Source organism: Schistosoma haematobium, chromosome 2 (genome assembly GCF_000699445.3).
Source record: "Schistosoma haematobium chromosome 2, whole genome shotgun sequence".
Taxonomy (NCBI): Eukaryota; Metazoa; Platyhelminthes; class Trematoda; order Strigeidida; family Schistosomatidae; genus Schistosoma; species Schistosoma haematobium.
Genome location: NC_067197.1, coordinates 29,572,512 through 29,597,352, shown reverse-complemented (window position 1 = coordinate 29,597,352; position 24,841 = coordinate 29,572,512). Strand labels below are relative to the sequence as shown.

General features: G+C 37.9%; 1 protein-coding gene across 1 annotated transcript; it reads left to right on the top strand.

Annotated features, from left to right (window-relative positions):
• The first annotated feature begins 8,422 nt into the window (after nucleotides 1-8,422).
• On the top strand, nucleotides 8,423-24,831 carry SAE1 (SUMO-activating enzyme subunit 1). The gene is made up of 8 exons (XM_035731990.2): nucleotides 8,423-8,703; nucleotides 10,557-10,896; nucleotides 10,945-11,219; nucleotides 19,014-19,125; nucleotides 20,023-20,128; nucleotides 21,336-21,456; nucleotides 22,204-22,276; nucleotides 24,621-24,831. The coding sequence occupies exons 2-8, from the start codon at nucleotides 10,627-10,629 to the stop codon at nucleotides 24,720-24,722; spliced, it is 1,059 nt and encodes a 352-aa protein (XP_035589461.2). The 5' UTR covers nucleotides 8,423-8,703; nucleotides 10,557-10,626; the 3' UTR covers nucleotides 24,723-24,831.
• Nucleotides 24,832-24,841: the final 10 nt, after the last annotated feature.

Genomic DNA, 24,841 nt, shown 5'->3' with positions numbered 1-24,841 from the left:
TACAGAAAAATAGAACATCGATTCGTATCAGTTTGCTTGCAGATGCAAAAGAGGCACCTTAGATGCCACTGCTGTCCTGCATCACAATATAGTGTTTAACTTAGAAAAGGGTAAGAAGTATGTCCGATGCGCTTTTCTGGACTATAGTTCTGCTTTCGATTCTATACCATAACAACGTTTACTTAACAAGTCAATCAGAGTCAACACTGACAGCTGGCTAATCAATTGGTTATGTTCCTACTTCTCTAGAAGAGAACAGTACACTGTGTTTGGAGTAAAGTGTTCAGAGTCTCTACCGTCTCATGGAGGTTTACCACAAAGAGCTGTTATTTCACCTCTTCTCTTCTCTTCTTCATGATCTGCCATATTCCGCAGTAAACACGTTTCTGAAATATGCGGATGATCTTACTGTTTGTATGCCTATCTCTACCACTTTACATATCATAGAAATGAATGAGTTTTTGTCTCGTATTGATTGCTGGTCTGTTGTTAATAGTCTCATACTTAGTCCGTCTAAATGTCAAACTATTAACTTTAGCGTCAGATATTAACGGCATCTAAACTCCACTTTGGGATCTTATAATGCCTATGCCATTGGAGACTCTTCGATAAACACAGTGTCGAAAGTGAATCATCTTGGTGTTATCTTTTGCTCTGATCTCTCTTGGTCTTCTCACGTTTTATTGTTATCGAATAAGGTTTTCCGTCTGACTTATTACATAAAGAGATTGCATGCTCTTGGGATTACTCGTCATTTACTCTTACAATTTGTCAATTCTTGCATATTACCTATTATTTTTATTGTTCTCCATTATTCTTTCCCGGGCTTTTGAGAAAAGACTTTGCTGTATTGCGGAGAGTGCTGAAGGCAGTCAACAAAGTGTGTGGTGATACTTTCGAAATCATAATTAATGTGAATGTGGATAGACATGTAAAGTTACGCAAACTCCCGAAAGGTGTGCTCTTAGCAGATACTAACCATCTCCTTCACTCATATCTTTCTCCTTGTATATCTTCTGGTAGAACGAGACATAATTACATAAAAATACATGCATGCAAGCAAAAGTAGATATTGTACCGAAATATAGTGTCGAATAAAGCCATTATTATTAGTAATAAGGATATCTGTGTTTATTTTCTTACCTGAAAGCAATGTCATTTTCCCTTTTGAAGTATAGTAGGTTAAAATAGAAGATTTTTCCAAACGAACAACTATCGTCTGTTCTGCAGCCTTTAGTAAAATATAACATGAATGTTTTCTGCCTACCCGTTCCGGGTTGTTTTAATTCGCTACTCATATTAACTTCTAATGAGACCCTACCTTGGATTTTTGAATAAGTAGTCGCATAAATGACAAATATTAAGTCTCATGCATGTAAGATAAAAAGAATTTAGTCATACGTTCATCACTGTAGACACCACAAAGTTAAAGGCGTTGAATGAAGCTTGTTTCAAGCTGGTGAACAATGCAAGTAATTTGCCATCCTCAAATGATATAACTAGCTTGTTGAAATTTTTTCAAAACAGCCTATACAAGTATGTTTACATGATATTTAACACAAATTTGTAGCATACTCAAGGATATACATGTCCTCTCCATTGAGCGTTTTATGAATAGGATCAATGATCAGGAGTGGAGGTCCAAACATTTACCTCAACTTGACTACGGAACACTTTATTTGTGCCTTTTAACAATTTCAGAGCAAATTCAAAAGCTTACTAACCAGAGCGGTAACTGCTTATTCGATAACTTTCATGTTTTTTATGGAAACGTCGGCCAATACTGATTGATTTATTGTAATTTCCATATTTTGGGTGAATTTCGAGCAAATATTGGAGAAAACCAAAATTTACCTAAATCGTTTTATCACTTTCTTCAAAATTTTAAGTTTTTCTGTTAAAAAACAAAACAGGGAAATTTCAAAGTTTTTGTTGCATTTCCTTAAAGTTTTCCATTGCAGCTTCCCCAAAATCTCTTCGAGACTTTTAACATTTTCCCTCAAATCACGAGATTGGGATATTCTATGTCCTATTGAAATTTTAATTTGATATTCATTGTTTGGTGTACCATTGGTTGTCTGATTTGAATCAACACTGAATATGAGAAATGTGTTTGACTATATCTTGGGAAGAATCGCTTGAGTTGTAGGGAAATTTGGAGGTATTTGGGAGACACTCATCATATATTTTGCAATTACTTACAAGCCCAGATCAGTACTTACAAAATGATCGCACTTTTTATCGACAGTAATGTCTATATTTATAAAATAATAAGTGTTCAGCAAAAGAGGTCTCAAGCTTGATAAACAAACCGTATAAGAATTGGTGTTTTTAGATCTGAGTGTTGTCTCTTAGTTTCAGAAGAAAATGTGAAAAACTTAGGTAGCTCATAAAATAATAATTAACTCACGTCATCGTGGAGGAATGGTCCCCATGGTAGTTTTTGTTATAGTTCTGACTCATAATTAACCTGACATTCTAATTGACGCCTGTTATGGATTGGAATTTAAAAACAAATATTGATGATTCTATACATATTTTAATAAACTTAGTTGTCGAGTTTTGTATTTTGACTGCTTCATAATTTTCTTAATAAATTTGTGGGACTATATAGACATTTTCTTAGTCGTAAACGTATGCATAATTTAATGTTGTCTTAGAGGTTGGTTGGATTGTTTTTGGATGAACATTTCACTTTTCTCTAGATGGTTTTTTCTCTTGTATCATCTATTTCAATGTCAAAGTTACTATTTGTAAATGGTTATTTATAAGTTGTTCTTGATTAAAGTATTAACATAAAAATACTGAAATTTATCCACTGATATACTGGTATAAAAAGCTTAGAAAATTGTTTTGAATGTCAATCAGTCACAAAGTAGAATCTGGCACGGATGTACACCTGTTCAACTTTCCACACACCATCAACACAGGGACGTGAATTATTTGGGGAAGTCCCAGAATAATGGTACCATAATTATAAAGAGAGATTAGGTGTCAAAGACACAATTCAAGTAAATATGAATTAGTGCAATAAAAAAGATTACGAGGAATTCGGTAGCTTAAAACCTGAGGGGGAAAAGAATGGACGGACCTGTGTCACTTTGCACAGTTTCGATCTATTTCGTACAGAGTCTCTAATCACTGGTTATGACCATCACACAGACCCCTACCAAGCAGTCTACACTTGACAACATGTCTCAATGCACTTGTCAGTGACTGAATCCACGTTTTCGTTTGCCCGCCTGTAGCTTACTTCCAGCCTACACCCACGTCGGACAATATCACCTGTTGCGGTAGGCAGTGGTTAGGTATACATCACATATATCTCAAGATTGACTACCACGTAAATTAAATTACCATATATACCCATTACTTAACTTTTTATCTAGGCACTGCTTGCATTAGGAATGTTTTGAAGCAACCTACGGGCAAATAATTATAACCCATGAACATTATCTATTCTTAATGACCATGTTTCACATTCACAAAGTAGGAAGGAGTTAACTTCTGCGCAGTAAACTCATTATTTGATCGCCATATAGATATCTCGCCCACGCTACAAGTGATGCGATTTGGCAAGAGCCAATCCAGAGTTCTAAATATGTGCAAAGATTTCATCAGACATCAGACCATCAGGACTGATCAGGTTCTTAAATTAGGTCAAGCGGTCAACACGCGTTTTTCTGAAAATAAAAGTTGTGGTATTTTAAGCCATCTTCTTCAAACTTTAAAGTAAAGATTTAAGAGAAGATCAAGGTCTAATACATTGTGTTTGATTTTGAGCTATGCCACCAAGAGCTCTCAGCACAGTCTTAAGCATTTTGTGTGAATCACAGCCGAAAAGTATGTAATTGCCAAAACATTTATCCTAAAATTTGGCGAGTTTAATGGAGCGCAGTTACGTCATTAGTTGTTGGATTTTAGATTTCCTTAATTTTATCCCAATCTTACTCCTCGTGAATAAAGTGAAATTACAACCTCATCGACTAATTTATCATATTTACATGGTGCTGTTCATTTGGTTGTTCCTCCGCTTGCGAGGAATTCATCAAAAGCATTAATGGTCAAATATTAGTAAACTATAAGTGTTATAAACCTTCAGAGTCAATGTTTCACACCTACTGCAATGAACGTTTTCCTTTCATGTACCAATAAACATCCTTACTAAGCGAAAGGTTGTGCCAATTGCAAAAGTCCTGATGGGAGTTTTGTATTTATCAAACCATTTTGTTGACCACTGGCTCACTGACCATAATGAAATTAGCAATTTAAGTAAACCCATCGGTTTGCTTAATCACTTCAATTGTACGGTCAGAAAAGAAAATAGAGCAGATAAATCGTGAAGCAACATTTTAGACTTTTAAGAAAAAGAATGCACTGCAAACATTTTGTTTTCTGAAGAAACCTATTCCATAGTTTTTTATTTCTTCACGAAGTCTTTTATTCTACATTACATTGATAAACTTTCTATCCAGATTGACAAAGTATGATGGCATTATGCAACTAATAAGCTTAGTATTTCGTAAATTCGAGTCCGGCATATTATAATCTACGGGTGAACGGAAATCTGAAGTTCATAGATTTAAGTTTTAAATGAACAAATAATTTCATTTCAGTGATTTTAGGTACTGTTCTGCAACTTTGGGTAATGCCTGCATTTTGAGATTCGATAATAATTTGTACTATCAATTTAAACTAATACAAACCAAATTATGCGCTCATATATGTTTGTATTTTCTGTACATTTCCAGCTGTTTGTGAACACTTACTACGTACAATTCAAAGTCTCATATTTTGTTTGGATTATGACTGTCTAGAAGGTGTACCGTTAGCCATCACATGGATTTTACTTTATTTCTGTCGATTGAGTTAGGTATACTCTGAAGTGTATGCACGTCATTGTGCTCTTAGTAGCAGCGTTTTAATTTCCTCGGCTTTCTTTTTAAAATGTCTAAAAGTATTCTTACCCCTATTGGCATTATACCTCACATGGCCAATTACCGGAACAGTGCAGTCAAGGCAATATATTAGTTTGTGGTATGGATTGGAAAGCGCAACTTAAGCATTATTTGTGGTAAAATAAGTCGCTCATGGTAAACATTGAATGAGAGTTTCAGTCCATGTTCAGGTTTGTTGATCAAAATATCTGGTCTGGTACATCAATGAAGCTTTGGAGTTTAATTGTATGTCGTTTAAAGAGTGAATAATACTCAGTACAACTCTATGATCACTCATAAAAAACTCATGACTGGTATGCACTGAGACAGAGTCTGTGTTGATTGTAAACAATAGATCAAGTATATTATTCCCCCAAGGCGGTTTCCGAACTTGTTGAACGCATCCACAAATTTTTAGTGTTCCAACTAGCTTGTTATATCGACCTATTACACATGCATACACGATGAATAACACTGAGCTACCTGTTGTACAGATACACAAGGACTCAGGAGCCATCGTTAACCAAGACTTAAAGACTACTGCCCACTGCCGTGCAATAGTCGCCAAAGGGTTCAGAACTTTATGGTCAGTACGCAGGGCTTTTAGTCATGTCAACGCTAAGACGTTTTTGACTTTTGTATACAGAGTTCGTACGTCCTAAACTTGAGTACTGCATACAAGCGGTTAGCCCCTGCTTGACAAAAGACAGTGGACTTTCGGAAAAGGTTTAGAGAACAGCAACTGAGCTGATTCATGGATGGCGAAGCTCCCGTATGATGCTCGACTGGCAAAGTCAAACCTATTCGCGTTGTCATAACGAAGAACTAGGGGCGACTTGATTGCAGTTTTCAATTTACTTAGTAATAAATTTGCACCTGACATGCCCTCATTTTTTAAGTCTTTGCAAAACAGAGAATTTATGAGGACACTCCAAAAACGTTCGCAAGCCCAGGACAGATTACTTGTCAGCTGACTATCGACTTTCTCATCGAATCACCAACGAGTGTAATTCATTACCTCAGCACGTATTTGAGGCTCCATCCGTCTACTCTCAAAAGAAATTTGGATCAACTAAGGGACCACCATTACTAGAACTAACACAGGCCATCAGGCCTCCTGTCCTTTCCAAAATAAAACTGTTTTCGCGTACGTGTTTCATATTGTCGCGGATTTTTTGTGTCGTTATTTGTCAGCTTTTATACAGAAAGTAAAATAAGGTTACAACAAGTTCTCCACTGGTTTCTGTACTGAGCCATATCTTGTAACATCTCTAGCCACTGTGTTGCACCATCTCTCGGACCCCAGCCATGAAGTCGTGAAGGTCCAACGGAAGCCAGCCCTTCACATCTTTCTTTCATGCCACGACACCATGTCATACACTGACCACCTCTCCACCTTTTTCAACCAGATTGGGCTGCGATAGATGACACCGAGCATAAATGTACTAAATCAGATAGCCAATTTACAGCTAATGACTTCACAAGTACCGCTATCATGGGATTCTCTAGCAGAGAAGCGGATGTTTATATTATTGGCTATATATAACAGGACGCCACCTCCTTTTCTACATCCATGTCTATCACTCCCTAAATAATGTTATCTGAATAATTCTGGAGTAATGTATAAGTCTTGGACTAACCAAGTTTCTGTCACTGCTACAATGAGTGGCCTTAATCTGCCCACTAATGCTTTTAGTTCATAGAACCTATTTCTTAGACTACGAGCATTGACATAAAAAACTCCCAAGTAGAACGGCCTATGCACACAGTCCTTGGTAGCATTCGCTTCCAAGACCTGAGTATCCGAAAATACACTAGCCGGAGATTTTCTTCATCGTTTTGCCGACGGGTTTCTGGTTCAGCTAATACTTCCTTCCTTTTTATTTTCTCTTCCAGAGACATATAAGGTCTAACCGTATATAGTAGTTGTTGTGACAACGAGCGCTACTTAACAGGAGATCCCGTTGCTTCTCCGACCCTAGGATTACGTTAAGGAGTCCACATGGTCGGGGTTCAACATTTTCCTCAGTCCACTTGTCTATTCTAACCAGTTTTTTACTTGGTAAGATACTACGAATATATTCTCCCAGCTACTCTAAATCATGCGCGTGTCTAACTTTGGGATCAGGGTTGTTTGACTCCAGCAATTTGCTCACAATAATATTCGGTGAGATTAGATTCTTCTTCTCAGTCACGCCAGGATGGGCTTCTCTCTTACTATCAGATTTTGGCAGTGCATCAGATTTTGGTAGTGCATTTAGTGACTCACAATGGGGTCCACCAGTGACTTGCTAACCACCTGCGTACTGCTTACAGCTTCTTTCTTTTCGTTTCGTTTTCTGCATACTGTAGTCCATTTTTCACCCCTCAGGACTATTTGGAGCAGCGACAGTTTTATCCAGATCTTCAGTTTCCACTAGGGGTGCATGTTTACCAATACCAGTGACAGGTGGTACTACCCTCGTCGTTAATGTTAACGGAGATTTCACTTTTCCGTCAGTCAAAGTCGGTTGTTTGAGGCCTCTCGTAACAGCACGTACTACACTGACACATTCGTCACTGTCAGTGCTCGTGTTATCAGCGCATGCGCAATCGTTCTTCTTACAGGCCAAAGCCAATAGGCTCATAGCATCTTGTATTAGTAACGTCTTATTTGCACAGCAAAACATACGAAGCTAATGTGAGTTAGGCTTCGAACATCTTTTGTATGCAGTGGGACTTAAACGGATGCACACCTTATGGAACCTCTTTTTGCATTCATTATTCTGCATTACTTCCTCCACAGGGAACAAACAGTTTGGTTGTTCACATTTGTGAGTACTACCAACCATTTTAGTTAGAGTAAGATGTAAAATACAATATGATCACAGTATGAACACAAGTGTCAGTCAATGAGTAAAAGGCTACCACAAGACAAACTTCAGCAAGATTTCAAACCTTAACTAAGGTACTTTGATATAGACCAAGAATGATTTTGATGCAGCAATTACACAAAATCAAGGATAATCACAACAAGTACAACATCACTGCCCTTTTTGAAACATGCGCGTTTCGTACGCCAGATTGCTGAATTTTTTTAAAAAAATTTGTAAATACGAATCATTTTCCATCATTGAAGCAAGTAGACGTAGAAAGACAATGCTTTTAGACGGTTTGTTCCACAGGTTTTAAGTGTTGAAGCGCTCACTGGAAACACAACATAGCAAGACGGAATATAGACACAACTTCTACTCCTTAAGAGTTGTCAAAAGCTGAAATTCGCTGCCGGCCGAGCTTGTCCAAGCGACTTCTCAGGAGTCCTTCAAGAGGCAACTTGACCTATTCTTAAGGACCAAGGACAGCATCACACTATGATTTACCAATTTCTTTTCCTCTTTTATTGTTAACATACCTAGGTTCCTACCTGGAGGATGTGGTGATCCCCTGCTACTAGACACGGAAGCCTGTTAAGCGAAAGCTTCTTCTATTCCGTCCACAACCATTTGAACCATTTGAATGTGCTACCGCATGACCTTGGTACTCAAATGGTTGTAAAAGTTGAGTTACCGAATTTGGTATAAATCTAAGTTCATAACGTGGCACGGACTAGCGGGTAAGCCAGGGATTTTCGCGCACACGTTACATATTGTCGTGGATTTTTTGTGTCGTTATTTATCAGCTATTAACAGGCTTTTTTGCATGACACATCAATTTCTGTATTGCTAGTGCTTGTAACATAGTTTTCATTCCAATTTATTGGCAGTTTGACGTATTTCTTGCTCACCACGTAAGTAAATCTGAAGTTAGCCTTATATAGTTATTTGTAACAATACAAACTCAAGCCTATATGACTCCATATCTCACTGAATTCAGCGGTTAATCAGAGAAATTCCTCTGATTAACCACAATTAAGTGTGGATCAAATCATTGTTTAAAACTGGGGGCGAGCTGCATTGTCCTCTATTTCGTTCATTTCATCATTTTCATTCTTTCAGTGTATGTGGCTGCGGTTTCATCGTGATAGTCTGTGTAGTAGGTCTTAACAAATGTAAATCTGTATCACGTGCTAAATTAATTTATACTGCCCAGTCTCCCTATTTTGGGTAAAGTTTTGTTCGATTTAAGCAACTTTTGAAGTCGCAATAGAAAATTTTGGGAAAATGGTACAAAAACACCATTTCCCCAGGTTTGGGGAAAATCCCTAAAGTTTTGGGGAAACTGGGTTTTTCACAACATTTCCCTAGAATTTTATAACACTTCGGGATTTTCCCTCAAAGCTTCCCCATAATAGTGAGATTGGGTAGTTGCAGCCTAACTGTTATGAGTAATCAGTTATCTTGCCGATGAGAACGTCTTTTTATGTCAAGTGTAAATACATCACAGAGTTTACTCGTTAGATTTTCTCTCTAATATGATATTCTCAGCCTTAGAACAACTTCTAGACGTGTTTTTACCACCATTAACCTTTAAGTAGTTTGTGGTGTGACTTCAATAATACATTACATTCAACTTAGGGAGTTTAGATCTACAGTTATCTCATTAACTTCCTCCCTGGAAACGTACACTTGATTTTAACATTCCAAACCTTTTGGTTATGTAATGCTACCAGTTCTTCGGAAACATCTTCAGGTGGTTACTGGCGTCTCCTATGTAACCAAAATTTTACCTTGGTGTATAGTGCTGTCCAACACACCTGCTCCTAGATAGGTTTTAGAATATCAGAAAATACTTAGTGGCAGAAGTTATTAAAACTAAGCAACCTTATTTTGGGATTACTTTGGTTGTCAATGTGTGAAGATATGTCAACTTCTGGAATTTGTGGTCAATTTAATCATTTATTTGCATATTCTTAAACTAATTGAAGCAAAATAACCCTTAGTATCATCTAAAGCGCTCACAAAATCCTTTTTTTAATGTTTCGTCTGCGCTCAAACCCTTCACTGTTTTTATATACCAAAACTATCATTTGCACATTCAGTCCTCAAAGAAACATCTAGGTTAGAGCCCTAACTCTGAGAAGTCGAATGTAATTCGAATAATGTACAATATATTTGGCTAAAACACTAACTTTTTAGACCACTGAGCCGGCATCCAACGGTGTTAATGTCTAACTTCAACCAATCCACGAAGTTGCGCCACCGTACACCATTGTCTTCAGTGAGTTGTTATCTCACAACAGACCGGTTGAACTCCACTAGTAACGGCTTCTCACTAGAACTCCAGGAGTTTTTCTTGAAGTCAGTCACTAATGAGCAGTTGATTATTATCAGAATGGGTTTTGTGGAGAATTTTACTTTGTAGTCAACTCTGATTTCAATAACTCATATACTGTTACATAACCTTGTAAACTCGGTTAGTAATTCTAGTAATGCATGTGTTTGATACTCTGACTACTTTCGTTTAATTTTGTCAAAATGTGACTGCATGATAAAATTCGTGAGAACTCTGGTGCATATTGACCAGGTTCTACTTTGCTTATGATTAAGCAATCTTAGATCTCTAGCAATTATACTCAGACTTAGAATACCACCAAATAATTGTATTTGCCAACTAGTTTTCTACTCACAGCATTTTTTTATCCAACTACTTTTCTTTTGTTTCAATATGTACGTTAAACTTACTGACCTTTTTTAATACTAGAATTCATAGTACTCTGGATTCATTATATGGTCTAGTTCGGAAATTGTACCAATTAACTAATTTTGGAAAAATGGTATCCGATAATCTCTCCAACAATTTAATAACAGAAGAAGAAGCTGAATTGTATGACAGACAAATAAGACTATGGGGCATAGAATCACAAAATCGACTCAAACAGTCTAAAGTTTTATTACTTGGTATGAATGCATTGGCTGCAGAAATAGCTAAAAATATTGTTCTGGCGGGTATCTCCAGCCTCACAATTATAGATGGTCAACAAGTCACTAATGACGATTTGGAAAACAACTTCCTTATACCACGTGATTCTGTTGGACTAAACGTAAGTAGCAGTTCGTTCTTCCTTTACGATAACTTATACATTTTTTAGCGTGCCGACGCGGTTATTGGTCGTACTCAAAGCCTGAATCCAATGGTTAAAGTACAGTCTTCTGAGCTGGGAGATGATCTAAAAGATAAATTTCAAGAATATAATTTGATCATCCTTATAACCGAATGTTCAAGCGTTCATTTTAAACAATGGTCAACTATATGTGGCATTGTGAGTAGTATGGACCTAGATACAAGACCATATATAATATGTGCATCAGTAACTGGATTGTTTGGACTCGCGTTCATAGATCTCGGCGCACATGAATGTTTGTCGTAAGTACTACATATTTCGAGTCAGTATTTATATGCTGTAATGAGTCATTTATTTAAACGCGTAAACAATGGCACGAGAAAGTACCAAATACATATGCGCTACACTTTGTCATTCGATTTGTTTAAGGGCTGGAATACTACCCGATCGCCCAAACCGAAGCATATGGTTTCCTTAAGGGCCACTCTCTGAGCCTTTCATTCAGATGTCTAATCCACAAGGCAGTGGAGCAACATTAGGAGATGCATTCCCATGGTAGACGGAGACCAACAATAGGTTCATATACCATTTATTCCTCCAGGACTCTGGAACCCAAGCGCATCATTAATTTGGAGTCAGTGTTTTCCAACTCCCCTAGGAAGGTTCTCCATATCCACCAACCCGATCAAATCACCAGAAGTTCGATTTCTGTCCTTTGAATTCCGTAACCCTTCCTTTCGCGAGAAGGCAGTGAGTAGGACTTCCTTGACAGTGGCTGTATACGCGTGGCCATGTGAGAGCATTTCGAGAGGATGAGCTGACTTTCCACTATCGGCCGTACCATGGCATCGGGCACTAAGTCATTTGTCAGGCGTAACTGGAATTACATAGAAGAAAGTTCTGTTTGCACAAGCTAAATCTTCCAAGAAGTCGGAAGGCTAGGTTGTCATTCAAGTAAAGTAAAAGAAAAATACATCGGGGATTGGATCCTAAACTTTGAACTGCTAAACCAGTGCTGGTATCACGCCAGTTTATATTTGTGTCATAGTAATTACATCTTCGGTACCTTTTCGTGAAGTAGGTTTATGTAGACCACTGAGATTGCTAATTACAGCTCGAAAAGTACAACTAACATGTCCTAACTATCTAACTGAAAGTTATGTTTGCCATTTTTACTCTGAAAAACCGTCCATAACAAAGGAATACTATTAATTTTTATGTTGTTACTATTCGCACTCTCCGTCCATGGAGGTAATTTATACGAACTAATATCTATCATAAACAACTCTAGGGATTGGAAACTTTTTGATATTGCCGTCACGCAAAACTCCTACATTATTTCACGAAAACGTGGTATTCATTGTTATATAATGCACATTTCTTAGCTAAGTTAGGAATTACTATATAAAAAAGGTAACTTTTTTATTCTGCTAATGTAGGTGTATCCTCACTAGATTTTTTCTTTCTAATCTTCGATTATTTTGAAGTCACATCAGTGCCTAGCCAATGGTCGTTTATTTTGCCGGAACCCTGATAACTATCGTATTAACTGCCTTCAATTTACAAAAACCTTTCAAGTCTCAAACGTCTAACAGATGTTTCACAGCAACTATTTTGCGTTATATCAAACAATTGATAGCTATCTATAGAGAGTTTGAATTCATTTACAGTGGTCACTATTACTCAAATTCACTCTATTCAGTAATCCTCTCTATATATCATTAATGAAATACCTTGCTTCTAACGGTGCCATTTCGAGCTCCATTAATTCCCAATCAACGTCATTAGTGAATGATAATTGAAATCTATTAATTATTTTTTATTCCTATGGAGCTTATATAAATTTAGAAATTGCATCAATCACTTATTAACGTAGGTTGAGACGAACATTTGTTAATAAACTGGTTAACGAAAACTCCTCTCTCTCTGGTTATGCTCAGACTAGCTGTTAACAATGGATTGTCAGGAAGTACTTGAATTTCACTCATCATGTCAAGGATATTTCACTAATTATTAAAATGTCTGTAGAAGTGTAGTATAGGAACGAGCCTAAAACAACGACAAATTTTCAGCTAGTACCTAGTCAACTAAAAAACAGCCTTTGTAGATGGATAGTTTATTGAAAATAAAACACTAATATTGCTAAGTGTAAACATATTTTACATACAATTGATTCCCTTTTCGAATTCGAATAAAGCCAAAGCGAAAATTGAGGCAAAATAAGATGAATTCATCATATTTCGTGGTTTCTCGTCAGCTGCTCACAACTATGTGTATATATTGAATTCGAAAAACAGGGGGGTCGGTAAGGCAGTAATTAAATGAAGTTTGGAAACAGATAAGATGGATTGTGATACTTATAGAAGTTTTCAATAGTTTACATATAGTTCAAATCACTTGAAAATAGATATAGAAGATTTGGAGTACTGAGGTGGTAGTTGTCTAGAATTAGAAATTGATGAGATAGGTTACATAATAAGTAGACAGGATTTGAAGAGTTGGTATAAGTTTAGAGAATTAAGTGAATGAAAAAGCCATCGTCAATGTTGTTTGTTTCATATTATACCATAGATCAATGTTACGTTTAAATATACATATGGTTGTAAGCAGCTGATGAGAAACCACGAAAAATGGTGAATTCATCTTATTATGTCTCAATTATTTTGGCTTTACTCAAATTTTACATAATTAATGAATCTATTAGTCTTTGATAAGTTCCTCTGCCTGTAAATCAAAAGATAAACGTTCACAAATCCGTTCTTATGGACTATAGTTTATGTGCCTTCCTAAGCCAGAATATAGGGACCCAAATTGATTTTCAAAAAACCCATATTTTCTGTCCTTGATCAGGGTCAGGACTAGAGGTCGAGGGTTAAGGTTTTCACTACGAAATTATATCAGCTATAATGCGAAAATGCTCTGTAGCCATATGAATGAGTGAGTTCTGCTCAAAAATTCAGGAGGTTCTTTTCATAAAATGTAATACCAGCATATTAAGCTTTGTTTCAAGATCAAGGATTATTATTTGAGGATAGTATCGATTCGCCTGTTGTATACAGTCTATAGAGACAGAATTGAACACGTGATTAGTTTAACAGCATCATTTTTACTCTGTGATGGTAAAAATTAAGATCTCGCTGTCACTTTAAATGTTTTAAGCAGTGCACGAAGTATCTGTACTGCTTATTATAGGTGACATTTCAGTCACCCGACCGAAGCTGCTACCTTGACGCGGTGGTCGGGCTTGCCTATCGTGATGACCCAACCGAGCTATATTGGCTGGAACATATGTTCCTGTAGGTTCTACCATGCCAGGCAGGTTGATTAGTGAACAGTAAGACTAAAAGCAGCAACTCAAGGTCTGAGGGCGAAGTCGTACTGCTGACTGTAGAGGGGTGTGACGGCAGTAGGGTGTTTCCCTCGGACAACCAGCATGACAGCGATGCTGCCTTCCCACACGGAGGGGTGGGGTTAGAAAAGGTCGACCCTAAAAATGTCACACCTCACCTTACCTCACGGATTTCCGTCTCCGGCGGAAGGCCCTTTGAAGAACGGAGCTAGCACGTCAAAAACCTTCCGCAAAAAGGCCGTGCGCGACCGGCCTCAAGCAGTTGTCCCTTGTGCTCTGCGGTCACGCTCCCAGGTCGTCAAGACCAACACTAATCCAATTTCCTTTTCAGGTTCCTCAAGAAATACCCTTCCACGGTGTGGGCAGCCGGGAAGTGACATCAGCCCTCATACCCGTAACAGCACACGAGACAAAGTTGGTCACATTCAAATCCTTCCTACACCTCCTAATACCTCTCTTATCTCCGTGACTAACCCTCCTCACGTCTCTTTATCACCTCGCACCGCTAGGGCAAACGATTCGAGTACGTGGAACGCTATTCCTGGTCTCCTGAAACCACGCTCTAAACTACACGTAGGAGCTTTTAACGTCCGAACACTGTGCCAAATAGGACAGCAGGCTTCCTTAGCTAGGACTTTAGAATCTCGCGCCATCGATGTGTGCTGCGTCTCCGAAACACGCATACAAGATCCGAGTAGCGTCATTCATTTGACCTCACCATGCCAAAATAAAGAACCGACTCGATTTACGCTTCGTGTATCTGGAAGCCCTGATTCTGCTTCCCGTGGCCTCGCCGGCGTAGGTATAGCATTGAGTCCTAGAGCAGAACTAGTTCTCTTAGAGTGCATCCCAGTAGACAGTCGTCTGTGCGCTGTCCGACTGAAAGGAACAATAAGGACTCGGAAAGATAGGGACACTCGTCGTTGCCTCTTCGTCGTCTCTGCCTATTCTCCCACTGACCGCAGCTCAGATGATGTAAAAGATGAGTTTTACAGAAAGCTTTCCGAACTTCTCCGAAAAGCTAGGCGCTCTGATGTAGCAATAGTGGCCGGTGACTTTAATGCTCAAGTAGGTAAACTAAGCGATAGGGAAAGACACCTAGGTGGATCTTATGGTGTCGTGGCTCAAAGAACAGATAATGGCGACCGTTTGTTGCAGCTATGCTCAGATAACCACCTGTTCCTTGCAAATACTAACTTTAAGCATAAGGAAAAACATCTTTTAACATGGCGACCCCCGTAATTCGTCCCAACGTTGGACCCAAATAGATCACATCGCTATCAGCCACCGATGGAGGGGCTCGATAGAAGACTGTCGCTCATTCTGGAGCACATGCTTAGATTCAGATCATGCTCTAGTACGAGCGCGTATCTGTCTGCGTCTTACTGGACGTAGGAAAGACGCTGCAAGGAAACCTCTTAGGGTCCTACTTAATGATAGTCAAGCTAAGAGTATATTTCAGGAACAACTAGGAAAACAGTTAGGCAGCCATGTATGTGATGCCCACCCCGATGCAGCATGGAATGATATCCGAAAAGCTGTGGAAACAGCAGTGATATCTGCTAGAAAGGTAAACCAGAAGGTTAGGGAGCAACACTGGATCTCAGCAGCATCTATCGCACTGATAGATGCTCGGAAACTCATTCCACCTGGCTTTGAACATAATGAAGAGCGGAGTCAGCTTAAGCACAAACTAACAAGAAGTCTAAGCAATGATCGCAAACAGTGGTGGGTAGCGAAAGCAAGAGAGATGGAAAAGGTAGCGGCAATAGGTAATAGCAGACAATTGTTCAGACTCGTTAAGGAAACCGGAATTAGGAACCCAACCGTTAGCGAAACAGTCTTAGAGAAAGATGGACATATTATTCATTCTCAATCCAGGAGATTGGATCGATGGGCAGAACACTTTAGAGATCAGTTCAACTGGCCTTCAGACACACTTCGGTTTCCCACGATCTCTAGTCAACCTGAATGGCAAGTTAATGTAAGTCCTCCGTCCCTTTACGAAGTTGAAAAAGCCATAGGAAATCTGAAACGAGGGAGAGCAGCAGGCCCTGACAGGTTTACTCCTGAGATTTTTAAGGATGGTGGTCCAGTATTAGCAATGAGATTAACCGAGGTCTTAGGTAGAATTTGGGAACTGGACGTAATCCCATCTGACTGGTCTCAATCACTGATTGTGCCAGTCTATAAGAAAGGACAAAAGTCCTTTTGTGACAATCACAGAGGAATCAGTTTGACTAATATAGTGTCTAAAATATTAGCTTCAATAATACTTCGACGCCTAATCAAAGCTCGTGAAGAGCAGATTAGAGAAAACCAGGCCGGTTTTCGACCTGGACGTGGTTGTATAGATCAGATATTCACACTACGTCAGGTTCTAGAACTCAGACACACATTCAGACGCCCCACAATCGTAGTATATCTCGACCTTAAGGCGGCATTCAACTCTGTTGATCGTGAGGTTCTATGGCAGTGTTTGTCACTGAAAGGAGTACCAATGAAGTACATTAACCTTATAAAGGCTCTCTACTCGAACACAACTGGTAGAGTGAGAGCTTATGGTGAACTGTCATCAGAATTGATTACCTCAAGTGGTGTTCGTCAGGGCTGTCCACTCTCCCCATTCTTGTTCAACTTTGTGGTCGACGTACTTTTAGAGATAACACTCTCCTCATCTAAATTTCCAGGGGTTGAACTTCTACCGGGAGGTTCACTTGTTGACTTAGAATATGCAGATGACATAGTTTTATTTGGTGAAGACGCTGACAAAATGCAGAGTCTTCTGACCACTCTAAGCAACAATGCAAGCATGTTCGGGATGCGATTCTCTCCCTCGAAATGCAAAATGTTGCTTCAGGATTGGGTTATATCGACACCCGAACTAGTGGTAGGGAATGAAGTAGTTGAGCCTGTCGACCGCTTCATTTATCTTGGAAGTCTCATCAGCCCTTGTGGTCTGGTGTGTGACGAAATCTCAGTACGGATACAGAAGGCTCGACTAGCTTTTGCCAACTTGCGTCATTTATGGCGTAGGCGATATATCCGTCTATCAACCAAAGGACGTGTTTACTGCGCAGCAGTTCGTCCCGTCCTATTTTATGGCAGTGAAACATGGCCGGTAAGAGTAGAGGATATGCTTAGGTTACTAGTATTTGATCATAGGTGTCTTCGAAATATTGCTCGTATATCATGGGACCATCGAGTAAGTAACGCAGTTGTTAGGACACGGGTACTAGGTAAAGATGGCAAATCAATTGATGAAGTAGTGAAACTTCATCAGTTGAGATGGCTGGGACACGTGTTACGTATGCCCAACGACCGACTGCCTCGACGAGCGATGTTCAGTGGTATAGGAGTAGGTTGGAAGAAAGCTAGGGGTGGCCAGACCAAATCATGGCACAAATCCATGAAGTCACTGACAAGTGGACTGAGCCATGTTGGTAGGTGTAGACTACCTGGTTGGGGACCACGAGATGATAGCAACCGATGGTTAGAGATCCTGAATGACATGGCTCAAAATCGTTTGCAATGGCGCAGGTGCATCCACTCTTTGTGTTCTCCCAAATTCTAATCTTCTGAATTCTTCATGTGCCTTTTTTCCTCTTTCCAAATTTATTTCACTGGATTATACTCTTTAAATAACATCTCCAAACCCTAATCTTCCCGATTACTGCTTATACTCTTGCTACCTCTACCACTACGGGATTTGAATCGACAACTGCATCTCTGTGTTAAGGTGGTGTGGCAATCCGAACTGATGTACGTACGTACGAAGTTCTACGTTGTTACTGACTGACTGACATTTCAGTCAGCTGCTATGTAGGACCAGGCACACATGCATCGGTCGAAGTTGCCATACCTCGTTAGCACAACAACATGAACGCCGAATTCATAGAAGTGGTTAATCCATTGGTGGTAATATATAAAAGAAAGATTGCATATAAGGACATAGTACAGGAATAAAGAATTAGTTGTTAAAAAGAAAGATATAAAGCAGTTTTAATCTCATAGTTTAAGGGAAGACACCTACGCCATTGTGATCGATTCTGAGTCATGTCACCTAGATTCTGAATCCGTGCAGAGATGTCGTCAAACATCAACCTATTCGGTGACATTTGCACTTCGTGAAAATTTAGATATCGCCTTGATTCTAATTGATTCATCCCTGGAAGTGTACGATAAATATAAGGTTTTGCTGATCGAATCGAACTACATGAAAATCTGTTAATATCCTTGCAAATAACTTTTTAACCTGCCTTTTCTCCCACGCTCCCTATGTGTTATAATCTCTTTCTTACGGTTATGACTCAGCTATTCCTATTGCTTAGTATTCTCGGACACCGATTCACTCAACAAGACCCCAAATCAGAACACGGTTGAACAGGAAAGAGATTATATTTCAAATAACAAGGTTAGATGGAAGCAAGATGCAAGCCAGAAGCACAATAGGGAAAACATCAGTGTATTTATAGTTTTTACATGAGAAGATTCTAGAGTATTCTCCAACTATCGACTAGTGCTGATTGGATAAGAATTGGCCAATCAGCGTGCACCAAAGCAATCGTGCATTGAGCTTGCTTTAACCTAGTCTATGTCCCGCTAACACTATGGGAGACTGGTTCTGAAATTACGTAATGAGTTTCTTTTAAAAGTTGCTGAAAAATGACTACACTTTTGCTCCTATTATTATCTTCCTATGATAATTTCAATAAGTTTGTAATTATTGTTATCTTGACTATTTTAGTGAAGATGTGGTAGTAAAGAAAAGATCAGTGTCAGAATTATCATCTGGTTCAATTCAAAAGATAAATAAAGCTAGCGAACCATCAAATACAGAGACGGTACTTGTAAAAAAGGTAATTTTAAAGTTGATATATATCTGTATAAACCGTTTCGCCTGCAAAATCTGAAATTATGTTTATCAATATTAATAAGTAAAGTAGGTTAAGATGTAGTGCAACCAGAACTAGACGTGTGATAATCCAACGAAACAGTTCCGTATTTAATGCCCTGTGAATTTAACTGTGTGATTTTTATTCAAATCCCAACCCCTAGAAATTGTGTATGATTATCACTTTAGCACAAGAAAATGTTGTATGGTTACTGCATATCAATGTTTTCAAAATGCACCCTGTATTTTTCTCCATAAAATTAATAAAATTATTCGTAAGTAAGAAAGGCTAATAAGATATGATGGAACTTTAATACTGAAAATTCCTTCTTGCGGTGTACCACCATACGCTCTTAAACATTCAGTCCGTTAGGTCAGTTTCTCCTTAAAAAATTATTGCTTCTAGCATATGATACAACAGTTAATAAAATAAGGAAAATCAATAAAAATTGCACGGATATATCAATAATCACTGGGAAAATAAGAAAATATCGATTCAATATTCTCCTCCTTAATTTTATTCTCAAGAATGTATGGATTGATTTTTGAAGTACCGTTGGCTATATAAAACTGGAAAGATTGCTTGGTTTTTCTTCTCGGTGAATTAAACACGCAACTCTTGGATTAGTAGACATGTGTGCTCTAAATACAGAAAATTATGGGTGGTGAATTTTTACACAATTGTTAATACCCTGTTATTGAAGCAACTTTTTTTCCTAGGTTTATTTACTTCATGCCAGTTGCATAAAACAGAAGTTTTGTAATTAATAAGTGGCATTTAAGCTGTCTAAATCTTGTACACATCCCTAGTTAATGATGTACATTGTATACTTTATGCATAGTGTTTTCCTCTTTGTTGCAGACATTCAACTATTGTCACCTGTTAGACAGTTCATGTCTTATTTCTAACATGTTAAAAAATAGATCACATGCTAAATATATTCCCAAAGGATATTTCCTTATGCAAGGTATGTTTTGTTTAAAAAGACTACTTTATAAAAGTCTTCATGTAATTGATATTGCCTATATTAAATCTTTCGCTATTATCAGTTATATCCTAGCTACTGAAATCGCTTAAATTCTCACTTCATTCATTAGTAAATATCGTGCTTCTATTATGATTAGACTTTTAGATTGTTTAAAGTATAACAACACATTAGCTTTAACCCATATTTCTCAACCTAATCCTTTGTTTGTACATTGTCAGTAGCTTGTAATTACTTATAGTTAATATTTTAATGTGTCGTAGAGATATCGTCTTTAGTTATCACACTGTCATCAAGCTTTACAGACTTGTATGATTAGACATGACATGACCAGGATTTATCCCAACTATTAAAAAATAATATGTTCAATATCTCAGCTCCATAACATCTATGGAAATAGAGATTGTCACGTATTTGAACTCGACCTGCTTCTGTTTGTACAACTAGGTATCACTGATAGTTTTTATACACTGCCGTATCTAATAGCATGTAGAAACTACTGTTTTCGTACTGAACAAGATATATTAGACTTTTAGATAAAAGATCTCTTTTATAACTGAAAATTATGCAGTGGAGAATTTTCAGTTAATTCTTCAGTGAATAATACAGATTTCTTGCTCGAAGTAGACTGAGTTGGATACTGCAATTCGATTCAATATAGTAAGCTCTAAAAAGGAAACTGTGGGCATTTTCTTATTCACCCCCCCTCGCCGCCAAAACATTTGCATCAGATGGTTGTCCAACATTATTTCACACATGTGTTCATTGTACAATGACAAACTGTTTTCTGACTAACCGATAACATGGCCCATCAAAATTGATAGCGCGATATTTGCATGCAGCAACTCGGTGCAAAATTATTGCCAAGGATCAGTGTTCTATTTATGCACTAATATTAAAGACATAGTTTCAGTCAATTGTTTATAGCCTTCTCCAAAAAAGTCCTACTCAATATGTTCATGTAGCAAGGCTGTTTTCACAAACATGAAAGAACAAATAAACAACAAACGCTTTTTTCGTTATCTAACCAAAACTTTTATTTTAAGACGGCATGCAAAGTGCCTTTTGTCAAAAAATTTTAACCGCTTCTGGTGTGATACAGCAAACCCTAAAGTTAATATTTAATTCCCAACCATTTATTACGTTGCTTATATCATACTCGACAATTTTTGCATCATTTAATCTTCAGTTTTAAGCCAATGCTCTATCGAAGAAGCACCATTTACCTTACCATATTTACAATCCCAATGGCAAAAGGTATCAAAGATTCTGGATGTAGATGAAACAATTCTTTCCATTGAAGATTTAGAGTAAGTTATAATCTTACTGTTCTCAGATAAAACGCAGGTATAACGTCTGATATTGCGATGTAATCAATTGTGAGCCATGTCATTTTTTACCCATCACGAAAACTGTACTGGAAAGTTCTAGAAATGCGATCCCATATCACATCACTTCGTAAATCAGTCAAAAAAGCACAAGCGACCATATATATATATTTCATGGATTTTTAGCAACCTTGACACCAACACTGTAATAATTTTGATAGTTGAGATCATGAGTCAATTAAAGCTAGACCACGATGGAAAACCTGGAAGTATTGGTCGGCCGTTCCGTCCTACTGTGCGACTCCTCAGCAGTGCACATGCACTATCCCACCTCGTATACTATTGTTATTAACCCCAATACTTCGATACAAATATGGGTTTCTTGGTCAAATATTCAAAATTAAACCTGTGTACAAATTGTGAAATTTAATTAATGGGGTTCAGGTACCGAGCAAGACTAAATAATACGTCGATTAATGTCGGACACAAAACCCCCAATACGTTGGGAATTCGCAATTCGGTCAACTACTACTTATCACTATAAACTAGTAGGTTAGAGAAAACTTTTTAAGTTACGAAACAAACTCAGTGAACCATTAGAGAATTTTGATGTGATTAGATGTTGGGAATAAAATTCGAATAATGTTTATATTTTTAACGTCACTTTATAAGATCGCCTCAGTATTATATCTCAGATTTTGCATGCTATCTTTTTAATACCCTGCATAGATGTTGCTCTGGTGCTACAATCCCAGCTGTTAATCCAGTACTTGGTGGTGTTGTGTCCCAAGAAATAATCAGGGTAAGTAAAAGCTACTTTGTTATTATCTTCAATAAATCATGATCTCTTCAAGAGGCATCATGTGAATAGACCGAGTATTATCTTGCATTATTGCAGTGGTAGAAGCTACGGCAGTGTCCGACTACATATACAGGGTTATTAAGTTACAAAAATACAAATGCAGAATATCCTGCTTACCAGTGTACGAATTTAAGTAAATAGAAGATCCAACTATATCACAGATTAACTATCGGCTTTGTTCCATAGATCCTGTGGTCAACACTTTCTATGCTTTAGACCACTAGACAAGATCAACAAACAGTCGGTTCCTGAATAATAATAGTCTAACAAAGAGACTTCCCCATTTAACTAGATTACCGATTAGCATTATAGCGACTCACGTGCAATTGAGTTTAGTTAAGTCAAGGTCTTTTGTTGACCTATTTAATGGACAATTTGAGAGTCGCCTCTTCCAGCAACTCACAGAACTACTCGGAATCAAACGAATTCGCACAACATCCTACCATCCGATGTCGAATGGTATGGTAGAGAGATTGCATCGGCAACTTAAAGCTTCTCTTACAGCTGTCATCAGCAATAACGATTGGGCCAGCAAGCTACCGTTAGTCATGTTGAGCTTAAGATCAACAATCAAACAAGATATAGAATGCTGTCCAGCAGAATTGGTTTATGGAACCACACTATGTCTGCCAGGAGAGTTTTTCACCTCAGGTAAAAGCGTTCCAACTGATATAGCGGACTATGTACAGCGTCTTAAGCAGCATATGAGTAGTCTAAGAATAACGCTTCCGAGACAACATCAACGCCGTGTGTACATACCCAAACAACTAAGTGACAGTACCCATGTGTTTATCAGAAGGGATAATGTGCAACGTCCCTTACAACCGGCCTACGATGGTCCATTTAAGGTGATTAAAAGAGACGACAAAACTATTACGGTAGAAAAAGCTGGGAAAACGGATGTAATTAGCATCGACCGAGTCAAACCAGCTTTCATCGAAGCCTACGATCAGCCAGTACATACAGATACTGCGAAAACCGTTGAATCATCGAAGCGTCAGTTCCAATCATCAACGACATCGACGAACACAAGCAAAGAGAATCCAGTAACGACAAGGTCTGGCCGAAGAGTAAGATGGCCCCAACATTATGTCGCTGCAATCTCCTATTAATAATTTTCTACTATTTAAAATATTAATTATAACTTCCACTTCATTGTATACACATGCATTACTAATTTCATGTTATACGCTATAAAACTCAACATATCTTATGTACCCCTGCACTTACACGTATAATTTTTGTTTAAAATGTAAAAACAATACCGCATTCCTTCTATTTATTGCTATTATTTTTTATAACCTCACGGACGGGCACAAACCAAATGTACAGCACACACTAACTTCATCTTAATTTTGTACAAACCGTTTTTTTCAAACGATTGTAACTACCCTATTCAGTTTACTATTTTTTTGTGCAAACACAGACATTTTTCCATATATCTTTGTTCGCAGGGGGGAGCTATTATAGCGACTCACGTGCAATTGAGTTTAGTTCAGTCAAGGTCTTTTGTTGACCTATTTAATGGACAAAGTCATCCATGATATAACAACTTGTACTATCATTATTATTATGCTTGTATGAAATACATAAGCTTGAACATTGTTTAGCGCCTACGCATGTATTCATTCTGCTAGCTTCATTATTAACTGCTTAATCTATTCGCTGACTCATCCATTTCCCTATACATATATATATATATATATATATGTGTACATTTGCACCCATTAACTACTACTACTACTACCACTGCTACTGCTACTGCTACAATCGTAGTTCACTTGCTCATTCATTTTGCCTCTCTGCTGTCTGGTCCGAATTATCTACTAAATAAACTGTAGTAGCTGCTTCTTTTTGCCTTCTGATTTCAAACATCGTTGAAGATTATACGATAACGGTTCGAGGGTGATTAATTATCGAAGCACAGCCACTACAGCATAATATTTCAATGCTGATTGTAAATAAACATCTGAAATTGTTTTACGGGTTTCAAGATCACGACGTCATCTTCCCTGAGTAAAACATTTCCGTTGTTTAAATGAATGCAACTCTTAATAAACGACTGTGTCTCACAGTGAGGCGCACTACTATGTTGTATAAAGGGATCCTGGTGAACAGATTGATGTTTTTGTTGGCAGTACAAATAGTCGAGTTGACGATTGTCATTGTTCATTTATCTACCTGATGTTCATTAACTTCCTTACCCCCCAACCAGCATTTTTAACTAATTTGCAGTATTTTTCAAATCGACTTTCAGTATTGCTAATTTACTCCTATTTCTTAGGCCATAACACGAAAAGGTGCACCGCATGGAAACTGGTACTTTTTTAATGGATCACAGTGCTCAGTTACTGTCGATTGGTTACCGCCAGATGAAAAGTCATAAACCAGTGAATATCTCTACTACCATTAGAAAAACAAGCTATTTTTCTATTGGGTTTAATAAATGTATAGTTGACTGTACAAGATTTTAGAAAATATACAAAAATATAAAACTGGGTTTTT

Excerpts from the sequence above, each read along its gene's own strand:
- SAE1 (XM_035731990.2), top strand. The coding sequence starts at position 10,627 with ATGGTATCCGATAATCTCTCCAACAATTTAATAACAGAAGAAGAAGCT. Across the intron at positions 11,220-19,013 it reads GGCGCACATGAATGTTTGTC|TGAAGATGTGGTAGTAAAGA; the intron begins GTAAGTACTACA and ends TGACTATTTTAG. Across the intron at positions 21,457-22,203 it reads CTTTCCATTGAAGATTTAGA|ATGTTGCTCTGGTGCTACAA; the intron begins GTAAGTTATAAT and ends TACCCTGCATAG.